This window comes from Rattus rattus, chromosome 2 (genome assembly GCF_011064425.1).
Source record: "Rattus rattus isolate New Zealand chromosome 2, Rrattus_CSIRO_v1, whole genome shotgun sequence".
Taxonomy (NCBI): Eukaryota; Metazoa; Chordata; class Mammalia; order Rodentia; family Muridae; genus Rattus; species Rattus rattus.
In genome coordinates, this window is record NC_046155.1 from 134,019,298 (window position 1) to 134,043,543 (window position 24,246).

Consider the following 24,246-nt stretch of genomic DNA (forward strand, 5'->3'; position numbering starts at 1 on the left):
TGTGGTTGTCAACAGTTCAAGCATGATGCAAGCAGCACAGGCTGGTGGTGTCGTCTGCCCCTGAGCTCAGTCTTGTCAGAGACTCGGGCAAACATTACAGAGTTGGCCTCACTGAATCCTGTCCCACTTTGACCAGGGCCAGTTGCTGAGCATCTCAGCAGCCCACGGGGATCTAGAGACCGTTCGGTTCCTGCTCACTGAGAAGCGCGTGGAGCTGCCGATGGAGCCCACCGATGACAACCCGGCTGTGGTGGCAGCACATTTTGGACACGCCGAAGTAGTACACGAATTGCTGGAGTCCTTATCAGGTAAAGCTCTGTGTGGGAGAGTTCTGTTACCACTCTCTAGCTTTGCCTTTTCAGGAATACCAATGGGCACGTCACGCATCCTTAGGTAAGCTTTTCAGATTTCTCTCACCTAGCAAAAGTCACTCTGTGTGACTTTTCATAATTTGCTCAGTAACTTGCTTGTTCTTTTTTATGGCTAAATAGTACTCCACTGAATGGACATACCATGATATGATGCATTGGTAATTTGCTTCTGGTGACCTCAAGGTTTTCTAGTCTCTTGTAAACTCCCTTGTAGTTTTGGTTCGCACTAAGGAACAAGGGTCAAAAACTTCACTGTTACTACAGGGTGAGGCACTCTGGGAATAATATTTAGGTGTTGGACCTTTGATGTCAAGACTATGTGTAGAAGGAGAAGGAGAAGGAGAAGGAGAAGGAGAAGGAGAAGAAGACAAAGACGACAACACATGGTTTAATATTCTATAATTGATACCTTAAATTTCTTTTTCAAGTTTAAAGCCAAAGGCCCTATTGTTTCTGTACTGGGTCACACATCATGTAGTGGCCCTGTGTGGGTGTGTCTGTGTGCACTGAGATAGATCTGCGCTTAGTGGTTCTTCCTAGACAGTGCTCTACCTGTGTGCCTGAAGGGGAAAGGACTGGATGGACAGGAACCAGCAGGGTTGTAAGGTGCTTAAGAAGCAAACTGGAAACCAGGTGATGGTGGTGCACGCCTTTAATCCCAGCACTCAGGAGGCAGAGGCAGATGAATCTCTGACCTGGAAGCCAGCCTGGTCTCTAGAGTGAGTTCCAGGACAGCCCAGGCTGTACACAGAGGAACCCTGTCTTTAAAAAGGGAAAGATAAAATAAAGCAGACTAGTGAGCTGAGACACAGGAAAGCAAGAAGGAACTGAAGCATGGCTGTCTTCAAGGATGGAAACTAGCTGACTCAGTACCTATGTTAGGTACTTTCCTATTGCTGTGATTAGATACTGTTACCAAGGCAACATAAAAGAAAAGGTTTGATTGGGATTATAGTTTAAGAGGGTTAGAGGCCGTGATGGCAGAGTGCGGGCACAGAGGTAGGCTGTAAGAACATCTGGGAACTCACATCTTGGTCCACAAGCAGGAGGCAGAGTGCTCACTGGAAATGTCTTGAGAAGCCCACCCCCTAGTGACACACCTCCTCCAAGAAAGCCACGCCTCCTAGTCCTCCCTAAACAGTTCCACCAACTGGGGACTAAACACTCACACCACCACAGCACCTGCCTGTCATACTGACATTTATTAAACATTCGCCAAGTACACCAAGCACCTTCAGAACCTGGGAGACATGGGGAAGTTTTCAGAAGGTAGCCTGAACCCTTTTAAGAGCTATCCTGAGTGGAAGGGGGAAACTGAGGCAAAAGGGGACAACTAGGTACCCTGTAATTGTGCTGAGACAGAGAAGGATGTGAAGTGGGCTTAACAAATAATGAAACAATGCGAGGCACGTGTGACCCGGATGGCCCTGGTGGCCCTGGTGGCCTGGGTGGCCTGCCCTGCAAGCCAGAGGCCGGGCCTCTTACATGCTCTGCTGCTCCTGGGGCTTCCTATGCTTGCTTCGCCTCCAAGTAAGTTTTGAGAATTGGCGTGTTTGAGAGCAATGACCTGGGTTTCACCGGAGAGGCATATGCAGGCAAAACAGAGTGCTCTGGTAGTTCCCAGATGGCATGGGAATAGTCAGAAGAATTTAGCACCAGAAGACAAAAAGAACAAGAGGGCCATGGAAAGGGAGTTGGGAAGGATCCTCTGAGACAAGGTTTCGCTGTGTAGACCTGTCTGTCTGCTCTTTGCTTTTAGACAAGCTCAGTATTTTCTTAATGTGTGAGTGTTTTGCCTGTGCATATGTGAGTGAACGTGTCTGTACCTGGTACCCATGAAAGCCAGTGTGAAGAGGTTGCTAGATGGCCTGGACCCGGAGTTATAGCCAGTAATAAGCTGCCATTTGGGTGCTGGAAACCAAACCCAGGTCCTCTGTAAGAACAGCCATGGTTCTTAACCACTGAGCTGTCTCTCCAGCCCCCCCCCATTGGGATTTAAGCCTTCCCTCTCCTGCAGATCCACTGTGGAGCCCTCTGAGCTCTGGGCTGGTCTTGAAAGAGCGGCTCTGCACGGTAACTGACACATCTCCACTGAAGTTGGCACTGTAGTCGGGCATCCTTCATTACCCTGTCCATCCTTTAAATGAATGGGACTGAGGTTTTCAGTTACCATGACTCACGATCATCAGTTCAGGCAGGACCTGGAGACAGACATTCACGGAACAAGGCTCCAGCCAGGTGCCCTTGCTGGTGAATCCTAACTCCATCCATCTGTCCCTACTTGTCAGTCCCTCCTCCGGTCCCAGAGGAGGTCACCCTCTTACACCTGGTGACACGTTAGTCTTAAAGCACTTTGTACCTCTGGAAATGACACAATGAGATGATGCTTTGGGGACGTGACAGGAGATGAGGAACTGTATCCTAAAGATTTTACACTTTTTGAACTTGAAGATACTGTAACACTCCAGCCCTGTTATCTTCAATGTGTTCAGTGTCATTTTTTTTTTCCTGAAATTAAGTGGGGATGGGGAGCTCTTTCAGGAAGTCACTCCAGCTTCTTTATGTAACAGAGGTAGATCTATTTCCTTTGCCAAAGATTTCTTTTAAAGTATTATTTATGAGAGTAGTATATATGTGTGTGACAGGTAGTTTGGGAGTATAGAATGCTACAAGCACTCCAGTGGTGTGAGGACATCCCATAATGAATGAATGGTCACTGGTTCAGGAATTTGACTCACACTACACGATATAATATGAGGTTTAGACGCAGAGAGAAGGGTTTTATACCCATTTTACTGTTGGGTAAACTGAGGCCTTTTGAAGGATAAGCAACGTGTACAAAATGGCAGCTAAGGTAGTTTAATCCTAACTTGTCTCTCTCCGAAGTCCTTCTCTTGTGTGTAATGTGACTCTAAGACTATAATCAGAGGGAAGGGGGACGCCATCTAGAAAAAAATCGTAGCAACTGTGGGTTGGTTTTGTTCGTGTGTTTGGTTTTTGTTGTTGTTTTGTCCTGGTCTCACTCACTACATGGGCATTTTTAATTCATCAGGATCACACTTGCAGTGTGAATACCCTTGGTATTCAGGCCTCCCCTGGCTTACGAGCACGTTGGTCTGTGATAATATGGAGCCGTGCTGGGTGTGACTAGGGGCCAGGACTCCAGAGAACACTGTCCACTGGGCAGAAGCAGAGCCGTCACTTAGACCTAGAACGGCCGACAGGAAGGTGAGTGTGAGGAGCAGCCAGCAGAGAGACAGAGGTGTCCTCTCACCCCCTCCAGGTCCCTGTGCCTCGCAGCGGCTGTTGAACTGGATGCTGGCCCTGGCTTGCCAGCGAGGGCACCTGGAGGTTGTGAAGCTGCTGGTCCTGACGCACGGGGCTGACCCGGAGAACTACGCCGTCAGGAAGAATGAGTTCCCGGTCATTGTGAGGTTGCCCCTCTATGCGGCCATCAAGGCAGGTGGGTCCTACACAGTCAACGCTGCCCTGCAAGGGTCCCACTTTCCAGGGTGGGACTCTAGCTTCACCGCCACCGTTAACTCTCCAGTGGCCTGCGAAAGGACCTTCTGCAACTCCCTCTTCCTTTCTCCTGTGAGTGTGTGTGTATGGGGAGGGGGGTGTGCAGCTGTGTGTGCACACTTGTGTGTGGCGGGCCAGAAGTATCTCAATTTTGCCTGGAGGGTTCCTATTCTTCTCAGTTGGCTGGCTCTCCACCCCACGGATCCACCTCTCTTCCTCTCCCTGTTTCTGAGATTACAGTCTTATTTCATCATGCTCAGTATCTTTTTAAAAATAACTTATTTATTTTTATTTTATGAGTTTTGACTGGTGTTTTCCATGCATGCATGTCTGTGTGAGGGTGTCTGTCTGTGTGAGGGTGTCGGATCCCCTAGAACTGGAGTTACAGACAGTTGGAAGTTGCCATGTGGGTGCTGGGAATTGAACTCAGGTCCCCTGAAAGAGCAACCAGTGCTCCTAACTGCTGGGACCATCTCTCCAGCCCCTCAGTATCCTTTCTATGTGAGTTCTGAGGACAGAACATAGCTGCAGACACTTCACTGATGTGACTGTCCCCCTAGCCCTGTTCTTAGTATCTTTACCAAAATAGCTGCTCCCCCTCTTAGCACCCCCCCATCATGGCAGGAACCCACTATGACAAGTAGGACCTCGTATGCAACACTCAAAGATCAAAGTCCCATAACGTCTCTCAGTCAGGAATTGGGTGCGCCAGGGAAGTAACCTGAGACTACTCTCTAAACACCAAGCCTCCCACTCCCACCCCATAGAAATGACCACTGGGGCATCTGGATGCCCTGAGCTCTCTGTGCTTTGTCCCAACAGGGAATGAAGACATTGCCATATTCCTACTTCGGCACGGAGCCTATTTCTGCTCCTACATCCTATTGGATAGCCCTGACCCAAGCAAACATCTGCTCAGGAAGTATTTCATCGAAGCCAGCGCCCTGCCCAGCAGCTGTCCCGGGAAAACCGTGAGTGTGGGAAGGGTCTGAAGCACCGCTTTGGAAGGGCCTTTCTCTATGCTTTCTCTGACACATTTACAAAGCCAGTTAAGTAGGACATAGATGTGTTTTAAATTTTCCCTTAAACTGAGTAAGACTTTATACTATGCTAGAAGGGTGTATTTTTAAGAGGTTAAAACTCTGGCAGGGGGCGGGGCTGGCATAATGAAATGTATGAGTCTGTTCTTGAGGTAGGTAATCTACCAAGGATCCCTTCATACGTGTCCACAAGGAAAGCTCTGTGAGCATCGTGAACCAAGGCATGGGGGTGCAGGCCTGTGATCCCAGCAACCGGGGCCCAGAGGAGCAGCAGCTTAGGAGTGCAGTGTCATCCCTAACTCACAGGGAGCCCAAAGCCACCCTGAGATACATGGGGTCCTGTCTAGAAACAAGAAGACAAACGAAGCAGTATACTATCTACATAGGCTTTTTAAAACATCTGTCAACCTTGCCAGAACTCCTTCTTCCAAATATGCACTTCGGGGCAAGGTAGTCTCAGCCCTTCCCTTGTGCATGTGCACTTGGTTTTGCTAGGAATTCTGGGATTCGCCTCTTGTTAAGCAGCCTCATTTGCTAGAAGGTGTCTGCTTCTGTTAGTCAGTAGTCCAGGGTCCTGAAGCAGGCTGCTCTGGAGTCACTGCAGGGCGAAGGCAGCAGCAGCAGCAGCAGCAGCAGCAGCAGCAGCAGCGTCTGAGCCTCTCTGACCCACACCTTGACCAACACTACACACCCCACCCAGAACCTACTCATTTTCTCCAGCCTGTCTGGGGAGCCCAGCTATCAAGTGTTTTCATTTCCATGTTTTATTAATAGTACTATTAAATTTTCTCACATGTTCATAAAGTATTTACATCCCTGTAATACGAGCTGCCTGCTGACCTTTGTCTCCCGGAAGCATCAGCTTTTCATTTTCGCCCTGGAAGTCTCTTGCGGGTCAGAGGTGCACAGCCTTTGTGGGCCTCGCATATCTCAAGTCTCTCTCCCGACACATCATTTTCTTCTCGTGCTGACACGGATGGGAGAGCATGTTGTCACAAAAGGTCATCTCCTTTATTGCCTCTACGAGGTCTGGGGTGTATAAAGGGGGGATTTCCAGTCAGGTTTTGTATAAATACTCGGGACACTTAGGGGATTTTTGTCCTTTTAGTTTTTACATTTTAAGGTTTATCTTCTCTGCTGCTCGTGATATGTGTTATGTGAGGGAAGGGGGGCTAGCGTTCACAGCTCTGGGTAGATAGCCCCTTAGTCCAGCATAATTTCCAGAGGAAACTAGTTGGGTGTGGGGGGCGAGCTTGTCAACAATCCCCACTTGGATGGGAACATCTTCAGTTTGGGACTGTCTTAAGTTAATAGCAAGACCCTGGCTCAAATATAAACTAAACTAATAAAAAAGGAGCTTCCTCTCTCCTCTGGGCTAAAAGTCACCATTGGCATTTTCATATAGATTCAGTATGTATTTGAGGTTTCTGAGAACTGAGTGGTATGCAGGGACCAGCACTGGCAAAGCCCCTCTGTCTGCTCACAGGTGCCTTGGGTAACCCTCACAACCCAGGAACACAACCTTCCTGGTCCTTTCCCTTTTCCAAAGTTAGACATATCCTACTCTACGTGATCCTCACAGACACCCCATTTTGTCGTATCATATAAACACTTTAGTCCTGTTCACACGTCTGTCCTAGTAGAAGAGCCGGCCTCCTCCTTAGGTGGACACCCTGACCTCTCCCCCTTTGCATATGTCTTGGATGGGTTTCCTGAGTTTCACTTGCAGGTCTCAGGTTGTCCCATTTACAAACGCCGTTGCATACAGTTTCTAGTTTTCTCCTCAAAGGTCTTGGATCACTCTTGTGGATTTGTGATGTTTTTATTGCGTTGGCACTTTTGAATGGACTGTACAGCTGTGTGGTTCCCTTCTCCTTGTCCAGCCTGATGACCCTGATGAGGAACCTGCTTTCCTTTTCTGTCCCTTGGACCATCTCCTTAGCAGCTTCCCCTACTAATTCTGAGTTCCTTCAGACCGAGTAGTTCATCAACAGGTTCGAAAGAAGTTTGTGTCTGTGTAACCTGGCTAGTCTGTGTCTGTACGTCACTAGGATTGTCGAGAGTTGGGCAATCATAATGCAGGCAGGCACCTCTCCGATGTCCCTGGTGTTAAGGCCTTGGTGTCAGTGGTTATAAGCCCTGGCTTTGTGTTTCTTGACAGTAGACCCTTGAGGTATCTAGATAGATTTCCACTTAGTGTTAGATTAAAAGTGTCGCTGAATTAGATCAAATCACATGGGACGCTATAGCTTTTCTACTCTAATTCATTGATTACACAAATGATGATGCTAATGGCTGAGCCAACCTTGCATTCTCGCAGTAAATAGTAATTGGTTTGTTTCTCTGGCTGGATTTGAACTTCAGACATTCTTTCTACGTCTGTGTTTGTAGATGAATTGTTCTATAATTTTCAGTTTCTGCTGTTCTGTTGACGTTTGCTGCATAACCATCCTTGCTCCTCACAACAATTTTAGGTGGCTCTCGTTGTTTCTCTGTACATGTTTTATAAGAACCATTGTCAATGCTTGGGTAAAACAAGCCTTTACTCCTGCTTCTTTTGAAGTCATCTGTCAGCCCCCTTCTATCAGTTTAGGAGGTTAAATTTTGGTGGCTTAACATGCATTTCCTTTTGATTTGGGGTGCAGCATTACCATCCATTTATGCTTTTTCAAGAATTCTTCTTTTGAATCTGTCTCTGTATTTCTCTCTCTTTATGATGTTTTTCTCCTTCAAACCTAAGCAGAACACCTAGCGATTGTGCCTTAGAGTCCCATCAGGGAACTAAATTTCATTGAGCCCTAACCCCCCTGCTTCACATGTCCCTCTTTTGAGTACTCTATTGTTGACAGGACTCATGTCTGTTTGGGACTCCAGGATCCACTCCTGCTTCTCATGACACTTTCTCTGTTTCCAAAAAGAGAAAGGCCAATAAAGCACTTGTCTCATACAGATGCTTGGCAATTAAAGGTGGCAGCATTTGTAACCTTCTAATAACAAGACTTGGCCCAACCAGTTAGTTGTAGTGCAACCATCCTTCTGTATCCTTGAGGGTGAGTTTCAGGACCCCAGAAGATGATACCAAAATCCACAGATGCCCAAGTCTCCCATATGACTGGTATTCCTATATCATCTACACACCCCCTCCTGTACACGTAAAGCATGTCCATATGGCTTAGAGTACCTCATACAATGCAAAGGGGAGGTGGCCGGTCCTTGCAATGTGGCATTTGGGGAGAGATGACAAGAAGGAAAGTTGTGCATGTTCTCTACACATACGAGTTTTTTTTTAATTAATTTTGATATGGGATTAGGTTAATCCACACGCAAAGCCCATGGATAGAAGGGCTGCCTGTAATTATTTTTCAAATGCCTTGGGTTGAATATTTATTTATCTTGCTGATCACATTAGTCAACCCCTTAAAAATGCCTACTTGTCCTTTACCAGAGTCAGAAGTGTCAATATAGAGACATGTCCTTCTGTACCAACGTGTGTGTGTGTGTGTGTGTGTGTGTGTGTGTGTGTGTGTGTGTGTGTGTGTGTGTGTGTGTGTGTGTGTGATTGAAGGGACAAATGTGTCTAGGTACATATACATCCTCCCATTGCTACTGAGGTTTTAATCTCATTCACATGTCCTACAAGGTTATCTCACATATGTGGCTTGATAGAAGATAACCATCTCCTAGCTAGTTTTACGTCAACTTGTCATAAGCTAGAGTCATCTGAGAGGAGGAAGCCTCAATTGAAAAGGTGCTTCCATAAGACTGGGCTGGAGGCAGACAGGCATGCAGAGCATTTCCTTTATTGGTGGTTGATATGGGAGGCCCCAGTCCACTGTGAGTGGGGTCATGATGAGCAACCTATGACGAGCAGGCCAGTAAGCAGCACCCTTCCATGTTCTCTGCATCAGCTCCTGCCTTTAGGTTCTTGTATTTGAGTTCCTGCCCTGACTTCCTTCAACAGTGGATTTTGATGTGGAAGTATAAGCCAAGTGAACTCTTTCTTTACCATATTTGCTTTGGTCATGTTGTTCTATCACAACAATAGTAACTCTAATTTGGACAGAAATTGGTACAAGGAGTGGGGTATTGCTGTGATAGACCTGCCATGTTGTCTCAGGGATGATTGTGGAAGGACTTTGGAACTTTGGGAAGAAAATCTGTTGCATGTCGAAGCTTGGTGAGCAGTTCTGTTGGGAGTTTGGAAGATAAGAATGTTGACAGAAAAATTCAGAGGATGGAAGCCTGGCTTGTGAAGTTCCAAAGGAAACTGAGAGTCTCTTAAAGACCCTTTGGGGCCGTTGCATATTTTCAATTAAGAATCTGTGATTCTGGTCAACTGGGATGGAAGAATCTGCCACGATGAACTAGAGACCAGCATTAGTGAAGCAAAACTGGTTGATACTGGTTAGCTGAGGCCGAGAAATTAGTGGTGATTACGAAGAGACCATCATCATTGAGGTGAAATCTTGGCAGTGTTTCCTCAGAGGCAACACACAGAAGCTGTGTCTTAGAGGTAATCAAGCTTGTATCTTGTGTTGGCAACTATAGTTGGTCACATGTAGAAGTCACCCAGGTGGTACTGGTTTTGAAATCCATGAAGGGGTCATGGGGAGCAACTGAGGCTTGCCATTGTGTGGCAGACCTGAAGCCTTTGAAGAGAGCCTGGCGAGGATGCTAATGAAAGTGCAGCCCAGTTGTAGCAAGAGATTCCAGCATTTCAGAGATGTCAGGACCATGGGACAGCTGCCAAGAACAGCAGCAGTGGTGGAGTGGAGCCAACCTGAGCTTAGGAGACAGTCTGGTGTGCTGCACAGGTTAGAGCCATAGAAGTGACCCGGGCCCTTTGGAGGAGTCATGAAGACTGAGTGGATCCCAGATTTTGGACACTGAGTTATTTACACAGCTGAAATTTGATTTTGCTCTGTTCAGATTGTAACTGTTCCCTGGTTCTTCCCTCGTGAAGTAAGAAAGCGTTTATGTTACTTTTTATTTTATAGGAGCCCACAGTTGTAGCCTTTAGATTTTTTTAAGTGTTCTTAATTTTAAAGAGTGAAGAAGTCTTAAATTTCGTAAGTTTATGTTAAAATGTTGATACTAATGTGTGATCTTGGGAATGAATAAGAGGGAAAGGTTATAGGTTAACAGTGAGAGGCTTGTGTCAATTGTACTGGCTAGTTTTATGTCACAACCTATAGTCACCTGAGAGGAGAGACGCTCAATTGAGAAGATGCCTCCATAAGCCTGGGTTGTAGGCAGACACACTGTTAGGGCACTTTCCTAATTAGTGATTGATGGGGGAGGGCTCAGCCCAGTGTGGGTGGGGCCATCCCTGGGCTGGGTCCTGAGTTCTATAAGAAAGCAGGCTGAGCAAGGCATGATGAACAAGCCAGCAAGCTGCACTCCTCCATGGCCTCTGCATCAGCTCTTGCCTCCAGGTTCCTGCCCTGCTTGAGTTCCTGTCCTGACTTCCTTCAGTGATGGACTGTGATGTGGAAGTGTAAGCCAAGTAAACCCTTTCCTCCTCAACTTTTGGTCATGTGTCCTATCACAGTAATCCTAACACTGCCTAGGACAGCCCACTTAGTCCTATGAATGTCTCGGTCCTGGAAATAGAGTCTGTGACTTCCCCATGTGGCCTTACCACATTCTTGTGTTTTCATGAACCTTGAAATGATTCATTGAGACTTTTCTTTTAGATTAATTTTTAACTGTGTGTGTGTAGTGTGTGTGTTTGTCTGTGTATGTGTAGTATGTATGCATATGGTGCATGAAGTATGTGTCATGTATGTGTGTGTGTCTGTGTGTAGTGTGTCTGTGTCTGTGTGTACTGTATGTGTACTGTGTATGTATGTACTGTATATGTGTGAGTGTAGTGTGTATGCCTGTGTGTGTCTGTGTAGCATGTATGTGTCTGTGTATGTGTGTATATGTGTGTAGTGTGTTGTGTAGTGTGTATAGTGTGTGTGTACTGTGTGTAGTGTGTATGTGTGAGTATAGTGTATGTGAGTATAGTGTGTGTGTGTGTGTGTGTGTGTGTGTGTGTGTGTGTGTGTGTGTGTAATGTGTGTGTACAAGAGTGAAGCAGCAGCACAGAGAACAGACATCAGACCTTTTTGGAGCTGAAGCTACAGGTGGTGATGGACTATCCGGTGTGGCCACTGAGCTTGTGTCTTTGTAAGAACCGTACTCCCTCATAATCCCTCGGCCCTCTCTCCAGCCCCGGTTTGCTGAGACTCTTCTTTGTTTCCTGGTCTCCTGGCAACAGCGTTCAGTGTTAATCTCATCTGAGTGTGTGTTTTGAAGTAAGGGTCTCTCTGCTTCACACGTGCCTGCAGCCTCCCTGGATGGCATTCCTGCAACTCTGCTACTGTATGTGTTGATGTCCTGGTTTCACCTTCTCTTCCTCTAACCGGTTTTCTTGCTCCTCTGGAAGGCTGATAGACTTCTGTACCTTGTTACCTCTCTAGAAGGCTTGTTGGCACTGTCCACTATAAAACAGGGAGAAGTGTAGTGCCACCATGGGGGTGGCCGTGTGCTTGGCACAAGAGCTGGCAAACAGTACTCAAAGTGCTCAAAAGATTAGTTGCTGTCGTTGCTGTTGTTATTACTGTTGTTGTTGTTGTTGTTATTGTTGTTGTTGTTGTTGTGTCTCTGTGCTACAAAAGGAAATGCTGGTCCTCTAGCTCTGTGTTCATGCAGTAACTGCTGGTGTTTTGCTGCTTCTTATCCTATCAGTTCATGCAGCACATTAGACTGTATTGCAGGGAATGCAGTGTGTCTTCCAAGTGAAAACATTAAGGTACAAAGACAGTTACAGCCCTCATGCAGCTAGACACTGCTGCTGCCCAGCCAGAGCCTGCATCTCCTGCAGGTTTAGTTTCCCCAGATTTCAGTTCCTGAAGCAGGTCGTGCAGGTCTCAGGATAGTGAGGGGGGGGGTCTCATTTTCCGATGTGTTACAATACCTAGGGGTCTCAAACGTTCCACTCCCAAACTATACCCTACACTGATCAATCCAAATCTTAGGGGCAGGGCCTGACCTCAGGAGTTTTAGAAACTCCCCCAAGTGACTCCAGTGTGCTCCAGATGTTGGCAGCCAGTGGTTCTGGTTTCTTAGTATAATGTTGAAGTAGAGAGGGCCAGACATCTCTGATTCCACCTCCAAGATGTCTCCCGCCTCCCATGGCCAGGCTAATGAAAAGACAAAGGAAAGACCACCATGCATTTCCCTCTGCTGAGCTCCTCAGCTCACATCAGTAAAGGACACGCAATTACAGCACAGCCTGTCTCCCACCAGCTCCCCAGCTTCTCCAGAGCAGGTATTATTTTTGTGACTTAAGTGAATCTCGAAGGCAAATGCCCTGGAGTGGGTGCACTGGGCTGTCTTGTAATCTCAGAACTTTGAGGGACACTCCCTCTCTGCTGCCACCAAAGAGAAGATGAGGGTGATGGCCCAGGAGGCCCAGGTAAGCTCGACACCTTTGCAGGTATCTTGTGGGACTGTTCCTGTTGTACTTTCAAATATTGAGCTGCAAACGCTGGGTATTAAAAGAGCACTTTGCCCACATGACACCCTGCCTGGAAACGCCCTTGGCTTTGTCGCCATTCACAGCAGTAACTTCCATGAGGCAGCCATTACCAGGAAGGACACTGGTAATGGAGTGTACCTCCAGTGACATTTTTAGGGTATGCTACCCTTGTTTTGTGTGTGGATCCTACTTCCCCCACTGGCTTATGTGGTTTGGGATTTCTTTTGAGAAACAGGGCCTTTCTGTATCCCAAGCTGGTCTTGAACTTGTAACTCTCATGCCTCAGTATCCTAAGTGCTGAGATTTCACAAGTGATCCTTAGGGGATTTTTTTTCCTGGTATATTTGGGCAGGCTCTCATATAACCCAGGCTGGCCTTGAACTTGCTGTGTGTTGAGGATGACTTTGAACTCCACCCTAATCATCTTGGCTCTGCCTCCTAAGCGCTGGGGTTGCAAGCATTCAGTGCAATGCCCATCTGTGGAGGGTTTTGTTATCATGTCCTTTCTGCCCCTCTGGAAGCCGCAGCTAACACATGAGGAACAGCCATGGGTTGAACACCACTGATTCTGAGGCTGCCAGGGTCCACCCCTGCTGGCTGACTAGGAACTGCCGAGAAGCTCTTGTTTTCCACAGACAGCATCTGGCTCCTTGGACCTCGTTAAGTAAGGAAGGTCACAGAAGCCAAACACGTGGTCAGACATACTTTTCAGACAACGGAAATGAAGCCAAGTCAGACCTGGCTAAGCTATTTCCCTGGTTCTTGGTATCCATCTTAAACTGCCAGATTCTTTTCTGCTGAGAGCCAAGTTCACAACAGACAGATGGACAGTGCTGTGCTCTATTGTTGTGAGAGGAAAAAGAAGCCCAGCCTGTTGCTTCGACACCTAGAAAAGAGAACTCAGAAACAACCAGGAAAAGCTTAGCCGGTTTCTGGAACCTTAGCTATATTCATCCTTGTGCAACAGTCGTTGTCAGGCCAGAGGACTTGCTGGGCCGTGTGCAGGGTTGGACATCAACAAGGACTGAATTTCATTTTGACACAGCTCAGTGGGGAAATCATTTCCTCTTTCAGATCTCGCAGCTCAGTAAAGATCTCAGCCGTTGAGATCTTGCCATTCACGTTCCTCTTTGGGTTGGCCCTGGCTTGCGTAGTTTAACCATTGGTGGCCCACCAGCTGTCTCCATGTTGGAGCTGAGCAGCAGGTTGTCTGGGCTGAAGCAGATGTTCATCTGTGTGACCCAGGTGGGTGTTTCCACCTTCGGACTGCACAGGAAGGGCCTGAGGCATCCAGGGAAGTCTAGGTCTCTACCTCTGAGGGCCTGTGAGAGCTGCCAGTTGCCCCAGCCGATTGTACCTCCTCCTCATAGACTGGCAGGTTTGGTTTTGTTCTGTTTTTTAAGGGATAGATAAGGCTTTGGGGGAGAACTGTCTTCCTAGGTAGGGCTTTGCACTTGTTGCAAGGGATTTTCGTCAAGAATTATAAGTAATTGGGATGTTCAACAGTCATATATCCATTGTGGCCATCTTAGTTCCTTGAACTTGTAGTGTCTGAAAGTTTGGTTTCCTGTGGCAGAGGCGGAAATTAAATTCCCTGGATTTAAGTCTCAGGTCAAGTGAGGCTCCAAAGGGGTAGAAACAGTGCTTTAAGATCCTGGGTTCCCACAGCCTGGCCTACCCACCCCCTGTCAGGTGAAAGGAAGAGAAAGCTATCCACTACCCCTCAGAGGGTCACAAAGCAAAGTCAGGCACCTTCTGTCCATTTCGCTTTTGTTTTGTTACATCATGAGTGGCCCCTTCTTACCGGCGACTCTACTTCTCAGGGTTTCAATTATTCAGTCAGTTTTGGTCCAAAAATATTAAATGAAAAGTTCTAGGTAAACCTATTCTTGAATCTTAAGTCATATGCTATTCCAGGGATCACAATGAAATCTTAGACTCTTCCAAGCCATCCCATCCCAGATGTGAAGCACCGCCTTGTCCAGTGCCCCCATGCTGGACCAAGTTTATACCTGACCGAGAGTCACTTAGCCACTGCCTCAGCCCCCAGAGCAACTCTCGCTGTGCCCCAGGGCTTATGCCTAAGTAGTTCTTACCTTGTTTATAGCGGCCTAAGCACCTAAGAAAAATCCTGGCAGTTCAGATACACAGCTACACATTTTGAGAGAATGAAGGTTCTCCTGGCTTCAGTTGATAACCTTTTTGCTATTATTCTAACTATTAGCTTTTGATCTCTTACTATGTGCACCATACAAATTGAACTCATGTAATTGGTACAGATCACAGGAAAGAGCATAGCATATTTAGGGCTTGGTATTAGCCATAGTTCAAGCATCCCCTGGGATCTCAGGACATCTCCCCGTGGATGAGGCAGGACAGATGTGCTCCTCACAGGTATAATTCCCCTTGTCTTCACAGACGGACACTTTCCAGGAGGTGTCCTGTGGGATATGATACTACAATTGGAGCCATCCTGCACAGCAAGGCCTCTTAAAGAGTTTTCCACTCACAAATTGCAACCTCTTTTTGGCCTAATACATTGTTACAGATACATGGCTGTATAAAACAGGTATATAGACCAAACATTTAAATAATAATAAATCATAAAGAATTTTATTTTAAAAACAATTCTTTGATATATATATGTACACATATATAATTTACCAGTTATTAGGGATTAAAGCAAATCTGCATACCAATGAAGTAGATGTGTGTGCTTATATTTGCAGAAAGAATTAAATCTCAGCTGAAAATCTGATGCAACAGGACTTAGAGCATTGCCAGTATTGTTTATTTATATATACACATAAACACACACACACACACACACACACACACACATCAGTGCCAAAACCATCACGTCACATAAATATGTAGTATGAGGTAGCAGAACTGTGGCCAGAGCCATCTCAGAAAGGGCTAGAAGTCCTGTCATAATCCCCAGCTGAAGCTCATTGAGTAGTTTCTTAATGAACTCGTCAGCACATCAAGCTCCAATCTCTGCATCCAGACATGCTAGCACCACGCAATGCACACGTGTTTTTATTGTACTCGTGTGAGAAATGACAGCTGGAAACTGTTTGAAGTTTTTGCTCTCCTTGATTAAAACAGTTTTGTTTCTATAAGAACAGAATATCTGAATGTGTAGTAAAAAGCGTTGCGTTTCTTAATACCGTAACCAGGCTGAAGCGGTTCTGGAGCCTGTGCCAGCATGCTGGCACAGTTCAAAGCCTCTGTGCTGTGTGCCTCCATGTGGGACTGCCGTGAAGTCACATGACACCACAGGGGTGAGTTCTGCTGGAAACAGCTCAGCATCAGGACACCGTGGATTTGGAGCTGCCTTTCAGACATTACACATCCGAAAGCCTTTTAGTGTTGCCAAAGGTTTGTGACTGCCCCACATTCGGGTTCATGGCCCCACAGAGGTTAACAGGCTACAGTTTAGGAAGCTTGGATATAAAGCAGTAGTTATGTTTGTTACTCATATTTAGTTAAGGGCAGAGAAAGTGATTGATAAACCAGACATGCAGAAAGCCGTTACTTGATTGTCCGTGGCAACCTGGGAAACACAGGAAGGAGAGGATCAGAGAGCAAGTAAGAAGCCTCACTGACGCTGGGACTGTGGGTATGTGGGCCAGCAGCTTAAGTTAATCACAGTGCAGATGAGCTAGAGCTAAGCTGGGGAAACTCATCAGAACTGTCCGTCACCCATCTATCACATAAGCATTAGACGTCCACGTCCATTACAAAACACAAAGAGATGGTTGGCGTTTCCAAGTGTTAAGAGCTTACTCCCAAATGTAAAGATATATAATCAGACACAGTGTGAATGCATTTAAATAGTAAATTTAAATTGTTTGTAATAAAGGGTCTTTTATGGACTTTTTTCAAGGCCAGTAGAGCTGGTAAGGGGCATTCCTGAATTCCCACCGAATAGGGAGGCAGGAGAATTGAGCCTTGGAGTTCCAGAACAGCTAGGCCACAGAGGGAGACTCCATCTCAACAAAACATAGGAATTTCCAAGCAAAGCGGCAAACAATATAAATCCAAAAGAGATCGTCACTCTCTATCACTGATCCCTTCTCAGTCGGGGTTGGCTTTAATCCAGCAGTGTCTTTGAGTCACCTACTATGACTGGGACTCCACATCGCCACATTTCACTTTCACCTCTGCAGTCACCTTGGTCAGAGATTCCAGTAGATATGAACAAGAGAAACAGGCAGTGGATTCACACGTGAGCGGACCGAAGACAGCACACCACCACAGGGAAACATACACAAACCTAGTAGCAATTATGGAAATTAAAGCAACTTACTGCACTGTCGCCCACCTATTAAACTATAAAACACAAACAGAAATGCTCGGTAAGACATTTGGCAGGGCCCCGAGCACTGGGCACGCCCTCATGTGCCTGGCACTGCAGATCGGTCCCATGTGTGCAAAAGTGATTTTTTTCTCCCATGGAATTATTCTGGTTTCAGTAGTCCATTTCTGAAATCTATCTGTAGGACATAAGTCAAAAGGTATGTAACTGTCACAAAGAGCCAAATCCTGACATCTGTAAGAAGGGAAATTGAGGCGCAAACCGCAAACGCCCAATAGCAGGGAGAGCTGTGGTCCGGCCTCCTCAACACTCCGTACATTGCTTTATGTCCCCAAGTTACCCTACAAGCATCAGCCCCACCCAACATCCTCAGCTAGGTCTTCCCTAATCATCATATAGGCACACACCCTCATTCTCTCTCAAAACTTCCTGTCTGCCTTATTCTTAACATCTAGGGTGGACTCTTTGGATGGCATCCCTATTTGATGCCAACTCCACTACCTGAACAGAAGCTTCCCGGAAGCAGGACCCTGACTACCTTTGCTCACTCCATCTTTGCCATTCAGTATAGGTTCTGAACAGGATTAGTAGATGGTCAGATGGATGGGTGGATGGGTGGGTGGGTGGATGGATGGATGGATGGATGGATGGATGTATCGATGGGTGGATGGATGGATGGATGGATGATGGATGGATGGATGAATCATTGGATCATTGGATGGATGGATGGATGGATGGATGGATGGATGGATGATGTGGGTAGATGGGTGGATGGGTGGGTGAATGGGTGGATGGGTGGATAGATAGGTGGGTGGATGGATGGATGGATGGATGGATGGATGGATGGATGGGTGGATGGGTGGATGGGTGGATGAATGGGTGGATCATTGGATGGATGGATGGATGGATGGATGGATGGATGGATGGATGGATGGATGAGTGGGTAGATGTGTGGATAGATGGGTGGCTGGATAGGTGGATAGATCATTGGATGGATGGATGGATGGATAGATGGATGGATGGATGGATGGATGGATGGATGGATGGATGGATGAGTGGGTAGATGGGTGGATAGATGGGTGACTGTATGGGTGGATAGATCATTGGATGGATGCATGCATGCATGAATGAATGAATAGGTGATTAGATGAATGGTTAGATGGGTGGGGTAGGGGTAGATGATGGACAGAGGATATGTGGATGAACGATTGGATGGATGAGTAAATAATTGGCTGCATAAGTGAATAGACTGTTGAATTTTTAAACTTCAAATAATGTCCCTTCTAAACAGAAGATAAGTGATATCATAGCTTAAATGTACTTTGCAAAATATTCTGCTTTAATCTCTCACATAACTGTTGGGCAGAAATCTTGCTTTTACTTAAAAATGGAGGAGACTGTGGTGGGTCCCTCGGTACTAAGCTGTAGATCTTTGCTAACCACACACGGATTTTTCACTTCTGGCCTTTTCTCTTTCTCAGCTGTTAGCCAAGTAGTGGGAGATTTCTTATAAATTTCCTATATTTTAAAAGAATAACTAAAATAGGATAAAGAAAAGGAGCAGTATTGATTGGGGGGACCCTGTAACTTTTTAAGAACTTTAGGGGTCAGTGTAGACCATGTCAGACATGCAACAGGCCCAGGTTCTATCATCAGGACGGAAAACAAGAGTTGGTGAAGACAGAACCGGGCTTCCCTAGGCAGCATTCGTCTAACCTAAGGAGTAGCTCTTTGGTCCCTTTCCTCCTCAATCAGCTGGGGTTGGCAGAGTGCTGGTTTTCTGGAAAGACATTAATCGGCCCTAGGACTGAAATATTTGAGTTTAGTTTAATTGCGAGTCTATTTTTAAAGATGTTATAGCAGTTTTTATGTCCATAAATGCACATGCAATTGACCTGGAATTTTAATGGCTCTTACCAAGTTCCTAGTTTTGACTCATAAAACGAAGTGAGCAGCTGTAGTGAGGAATCATTTACACAACACGGGGACTGTTTGTTCTTTAAACTTTTTACTTGAGGACAGTTTATATCGAATTAGGAACTTGTGGGACTGGTTCTTTGGTTATTTCCCTTGGACACATCATTTCCCACTTACTTTCATTGTGTCACATTGGGGATTTTTTTTGTCTTTTGGTAAATAAGTCTTGTATTTCGGTGTAGTCAGGGGCTTGTTAGCTCTGGCTAACAATAAAATCTTCCATGTTTTAGACAATGATTTTTACGCTGGCTTTTCTACAGCCGTTTTTACTCCTAGGTTATTTTCTTTTTAAAGTATCTTTTATTCCTCTCTGACAATTCTATGCACGTATATGATGTGTCTTGATTATAGGCACTCTGACCTCCACCTCACACTTCCCCTGAACACCCCCTCACACTGCAACCCACTAATCTTGTTAGCTTGGTCTCGTGCAGGTAGCCATAGCGTTAGTGACGTCATGGAGGCAAATGCAGTGTTGTATCCAAACGACGACGTTTCATAGCACTCATCTTCACCCCCACCTCACATTTATTTCTGCCCCTTTCACCATCCTCTCTAAACTCGTGGAGAGGGATGGTCTAGGTGTTCCATTTAGGGCTGAGCATTTGACAACCCCCTACCCTCAGAACTTTTGCCAGCTGCCCACTGCAGAAAAAGCATCTCTGGCCAAGGCCAAAAGTAACACTGGCCTGTGGTGTAATCCTAAATGTTTAGAAGGCAGTTCCAAAGGGGCATTTAGCAAACCAGTGCTAGATGGTTATGACCTCCCCAGCCATGAGCGTTTGACCATGTTTGAAGTCCTAACTTCTTCCTTGACCTGATTTCCCCACGGAATCGGACTCAGATCTCACCAGAAAGTGAGCGTGTTTAATTTTAAGCTCATCAATGATGATCAACTCATTGGTTTTCGAGAGATGCTCAACTTGACCTTCCTGGTCACGCTCTCGCCTTCCCTCCATCTCTGTTTTCTGTGTTAGCCTGTCTGCCTTTGCTTTTCTGCTCTCTTTCATCCCTCTGTGTGGAGTGAACACAGAACACTACAGTGTTTCCATTTTCCCCTCTTGTAAACCGATCAGAGCTCTGTGCCCTCCAATCATTGAGAGGCTTTCATTGTCCTAAATTTCTATACTATTGCTGTGTGTTGATTTTTTTCCTCACCTCTCTTCTCCCCACATTATTTAAAGGAGAGATATTTCAGTGTCCAAATAATTGGGCTCTGTTTAATCCTCTTCTCCTGGGTGACCACAGGTGTGAGCTATGGAGACGGGAAAGGGGTGAGATATGTTGCAAGATTGCTTCTCCAAGTTTCTTCCCCTTCATTATCTCCAAGTTTAATCAATTGATGAGAAGATTCCTCGTGAAAATAGAACTTATTCTTTGGCCTCTGCCCTTTGGTGGCCTCCCACAATTGTGTGATATACAGCTTTGTACATCCCCTGTTGTTTCTATGCATAGTTCATCTTTCATGGTCTACTGTCATTTTTACCTGTACCTTCATTGACTTTTCTGTCCTCCTTTGCCTTGTGTCAGGACATAAAGACTTTTTATTGTAATAATTGGTCTTTTATCACCACTTGTCTTAGGTGTCTTTGGATGGCTCTCGGCTTTTACATAGCTCTCTAAGGATGCAGGTGTAATAGAGAGGGAGAAATCAAACACTGGGACTGTAGACTACAGTCCTGAATTTGTTATAGGACTTGGTCACATAGAACTTAGAGTTCTTTCTGTGCAGATTGTAGCAGCCTTGCAGGCATGTTGTAAATGGTCAGTCAAAAGTGCTTCCTGTGCACTGCAAGGAGTTCACGAGAAGTGCAGTCATCTGATGGGAGCTCAACCTCTGGACTGTTCACCTACACTCAGGTCTCACTGTGCTTGTATTAGTTGGGGCTCCTCTGATAGCACGGCCTATGGAATAAATGGGTAAATAACATAGATGGAAAATGAATGGATCTATAGAGGGATCTTAATCCAGCAACAAGGCTGCTCAGCCAGGGATCACACCCAAACATTTAGATCTGTGAGAGTCAACTGGAATTGCAGACATACAGCGTACCTTTAATCCCTCTGGCAGGAACACAGATACATCCTCACTGTACCTTTAAGATGAAATTGCTTGTAAAGGAAGCAGCCATGTTTGAAAGCGATATATAATTGAGGGGCAGACAAAGCGATGAATCAGAGAAAGATCTGACAGACGAGTCAGAGATAGGATATATCCAACTCTCACAAGAACAAAACAGGAAGGAGAAGCAGGGAGACAGAGTCAGTCAGCTGGGAGTCTATGCAATGAATGCAGGACATGGAGCTGAGTTTGCTCATGAGTTTATCAGCTCAAGGCAGGTCAGCAGAGGCCGTTGAAGCCAGAGAATAGGAGGGAGCCAGAAGGGTAGAACGAATTTCCAGAGTTGGTTGGAGGCAAGCAGAGCAATTTCGTGAAAAGCTGAGAGAAACCAGATTGAATCGGTCATCTTACAGAGGAGTTTGAGCCAGGATTGCTGTGCTGAACCAGCCAGCCAGAGTTTAAAAAGAACTAGGGTGAGCATCTTCAGGAGTAAGCCTCTGAAACAGCAACTGCATCTGATGAGTAAAAGTTACTTTTACAGGCTAGATGGATATAGATAATATGATTATAATAATATGATTATGATAATATTATTATAATATAGATAATAATGATTAGTGGATAGATAGATGGATAGATGGACAGACATGTGATAGGTAGGTAGGGAGATGGATGGATGGATGGACAGACAGACAGACAGAGGAGATGAGACTTACTAGGGGAATTAGTTTGTGTAATTGTAGAGACAACAGCCCTTGGTTCTTTCTTCTAGATGGAGGCCATGGATGCTAATAACATGTCTAGTGATAGACTAATGGGAAGGCCTGAGAACCTAGAGGACCACCAGTGTAAAGGCCCCCGAGCTTGGATTTCTAATGTCAGTGAGGACAAGGGGAATGCCTTAGGCAGAAGTGGACAAAGAAAATGGTTTCTGCTGTTCTGGTCTATCTCAGTCCCTGGCTGATGGAATGGTGCCTGCCCATGTTGAGAGCAGATTTTCCACACCCACTGATCTCCTTTAAACCCTCACCAACACAACCAGGCATGTTCTACCAGGTTTCTGGGGATTCCTTCATGGAGTCCATGCCTACAATTAACCTTTACAAGAACAGACAACTGGAGGGTTTGTTGTTGTTGTTGTTGTTGTTGTTGTTGTTACTACACCATTAAACTTGGATTCGAAAGTTATTTTTGTATTTAACATTTTCCAATCATCTGTGGTAATGTTTATTCCACTTTATGACTGGCAGCTAAGCACTATTAATTCTGACACTCACAATACATTTTAGCAGATGTGTTTCATCAGAATTGATATTATTTTTTCTCTCATTCAGTCACTGAATTAACCGAGTAACCCCTTTCAAGATTAGAAAAACCCTCCTCCTCTCTTGACCTCTCCTTTCCCTGCTTTCTGAAGTAGATATTCTCCAGTCTCTCTTGGGCTTCCTTGTACCCCACAGGTCTTCCCTGACTGGGTGGCTGATTTTAGGTCATTCCATTACCTGCTGATCTTGCTTTCTCATCAACTCTCTTGGCAGGTGCCCTTTGGTTTTTAGAAATCTGTTTCTTCCTTCTGCTTTCCACAAAGGTGTTATTTATGGTCTTTTCTAAAGTAGTTCATTCCATGTATGCACATGTATGCAAACCTGCATTCATATCAGTGTGCAGTATATGTGTGAGCACACTCACACACACACACCACAGCACATGTGGAAGTTAAAGGATTGGTTCTCTCTTCCTACCATGTGTGTCATATGGATGGAACTTAATTGTTGGTGTCTGCTAATGGAATGATCTGAATACTCTGTTTGTGGCTCCTTTTCATTACTTAGTTTTCCTTTACTATATCAGAATACCCAAGAGAAATCAAGTAATATAGAAGAAAGGTTTCTTTATCTCAAGGTCTCAGGGGGTTCAGGCCATGATCAGTTGGCCTCGCTGCCTTGGGCCTGTTGCTTGGCACCAGGGTGAGAATGAGCAGCAAGGAGTCCGTTTGATTCCTGGCTGGGAATTAGAAGAAAGAGACCAGAAGAGAAGAGACTGGGTCCAGATATCTTCCTTTAAGCCTGTGCCCCTGAGGACCAGAAGACTTCCAACCAAGCCCTACTTCCTCTTCCCTCATATTCCCCAGTAACACACTGGAGACAAGGCCTTTGCCCCTAGACTGCAAGGCTAGTCCAGACCTGAACCTCAGAACCGACTGGCTTTGCCTGACTGATTAGGATCCTGTAATGGTTTTGTCTGGCCTCTGCCACTTGAGAAAGAAGCTAGACCTGTTTGAGATTAAAAAGAGTTACACACCTAGAAAACAGAGGAAGAAAGAAGTAAGAACAATAGAGACATTGGGGAATAGGCAAAGTGGCTTCAGAGAGCAGCTATAGAGCAGCCAGGGCTCCATCTTTAACTCTACACCAGGCTGCAAACTAAAACCCTCTGGAAGGTGCATTCGTTTGTTCCTCCAGACGAAGGTAAAACTTGATAGGTTCAACAAGAGTAGGCATTTATTTGCCTATCTGAATAGACATGGTTGCAAAAAAAACCCACATGTCTATAAAAAAATTGGCACACATGTGGCTGAGATTGTGGCAATTCAAACTAATTTTAATCAGGGATAATAACCAGTTGTCATTTCCTAGGGCTTCCATCACCAAAGCATAGGTAGCTCTAGAGGGACATAGATATTTCTCTCTCCACTTGGAAGCCCCAAATTAAAGAGAAGCCATCTTCAGACATCATCTGAGAACCTCTGCTGAGCAAAGAAAGTTTGAGGGTTGCTGTGGGCCAAGGGGCCAACATACAATTCCAGAGTACTCTGTGTGTTCCCCCACTTTAACACATGTGTCATAACTGAACAAACGTCTGTTGACTGCCTCTCTCAGTGTGTTATGTTCCACTGCACCAAACAGTGGTCTGTCCCATCAAAGGGTTTATAATCTCTTGGGTTATGGGGTTCGGACGTAGCTGTGAGTCCAGTAGACAGAGCTGACACTAACAGTGGATTGGGAATTGGGGGGCAGATCTATGAATTCTGCCCTGAGGGTCAGCAAAATCCTGATAAGAGACAGGGGCTCCACTCGACCAGGCTCACCGCCTGACTTAGGGCTCAGGACCAGGCCAGTCTCTGAGCCAACAATCCTTTTCCATGTCTGTTCTGGACCTGTTCTTCAGCGTCTCTCAGTGGAGTTTTAAAGCTAAGCTAAAACCATTGGAGACTCCAGCCCTCCTTTGAATAATGTTTTTCTTTAGCCAATAAAGTTACAGTAAGATAAAAATAAAAGTAAGGTTCAGCTAGGTGAGGTAAAGGAGGCTCAGTGTGTGAAGGTGCTTGCCTCTGAGCCTGAACACTGGAGTTCCATCCTCAGGACCCCCATGGCAGAGGAGGGAACCAATCCTTTCAGGTTGTCCTCTGACTGACCTCCATG

General features: G+C 45.7%; 1 protein-coding gene across 1 annotated transcript in view; it reads left to right on the forward strand.

Moving 5' to 3' along the window:
* Lrrk1 (leucine rich repeat kinase 1) overlaps positions 1 to 24,246 on the forward strand; it is a 126,049-nt gene that overhangs the window by 49,772 nt on the left and 52,031 nt on the right. Inside the window, exons 3-5 of the mRNA XM_032893448.1 lie at positions 137 to 308; positions 3,655 to 3,834; positions 4,716 to 4,864. Coding sequence (XP_032749339.1) covers positions 137 to 308; positions 3,655 to 3,834; positions 4,716 to 4,864 — 501 coding nt within the window. The remainder of the gene's footprint in view (positions 1 to 136; positions 309 to 3,654; positions 3,835 to 4,715; positions 4,865 to 24,246) is intronic.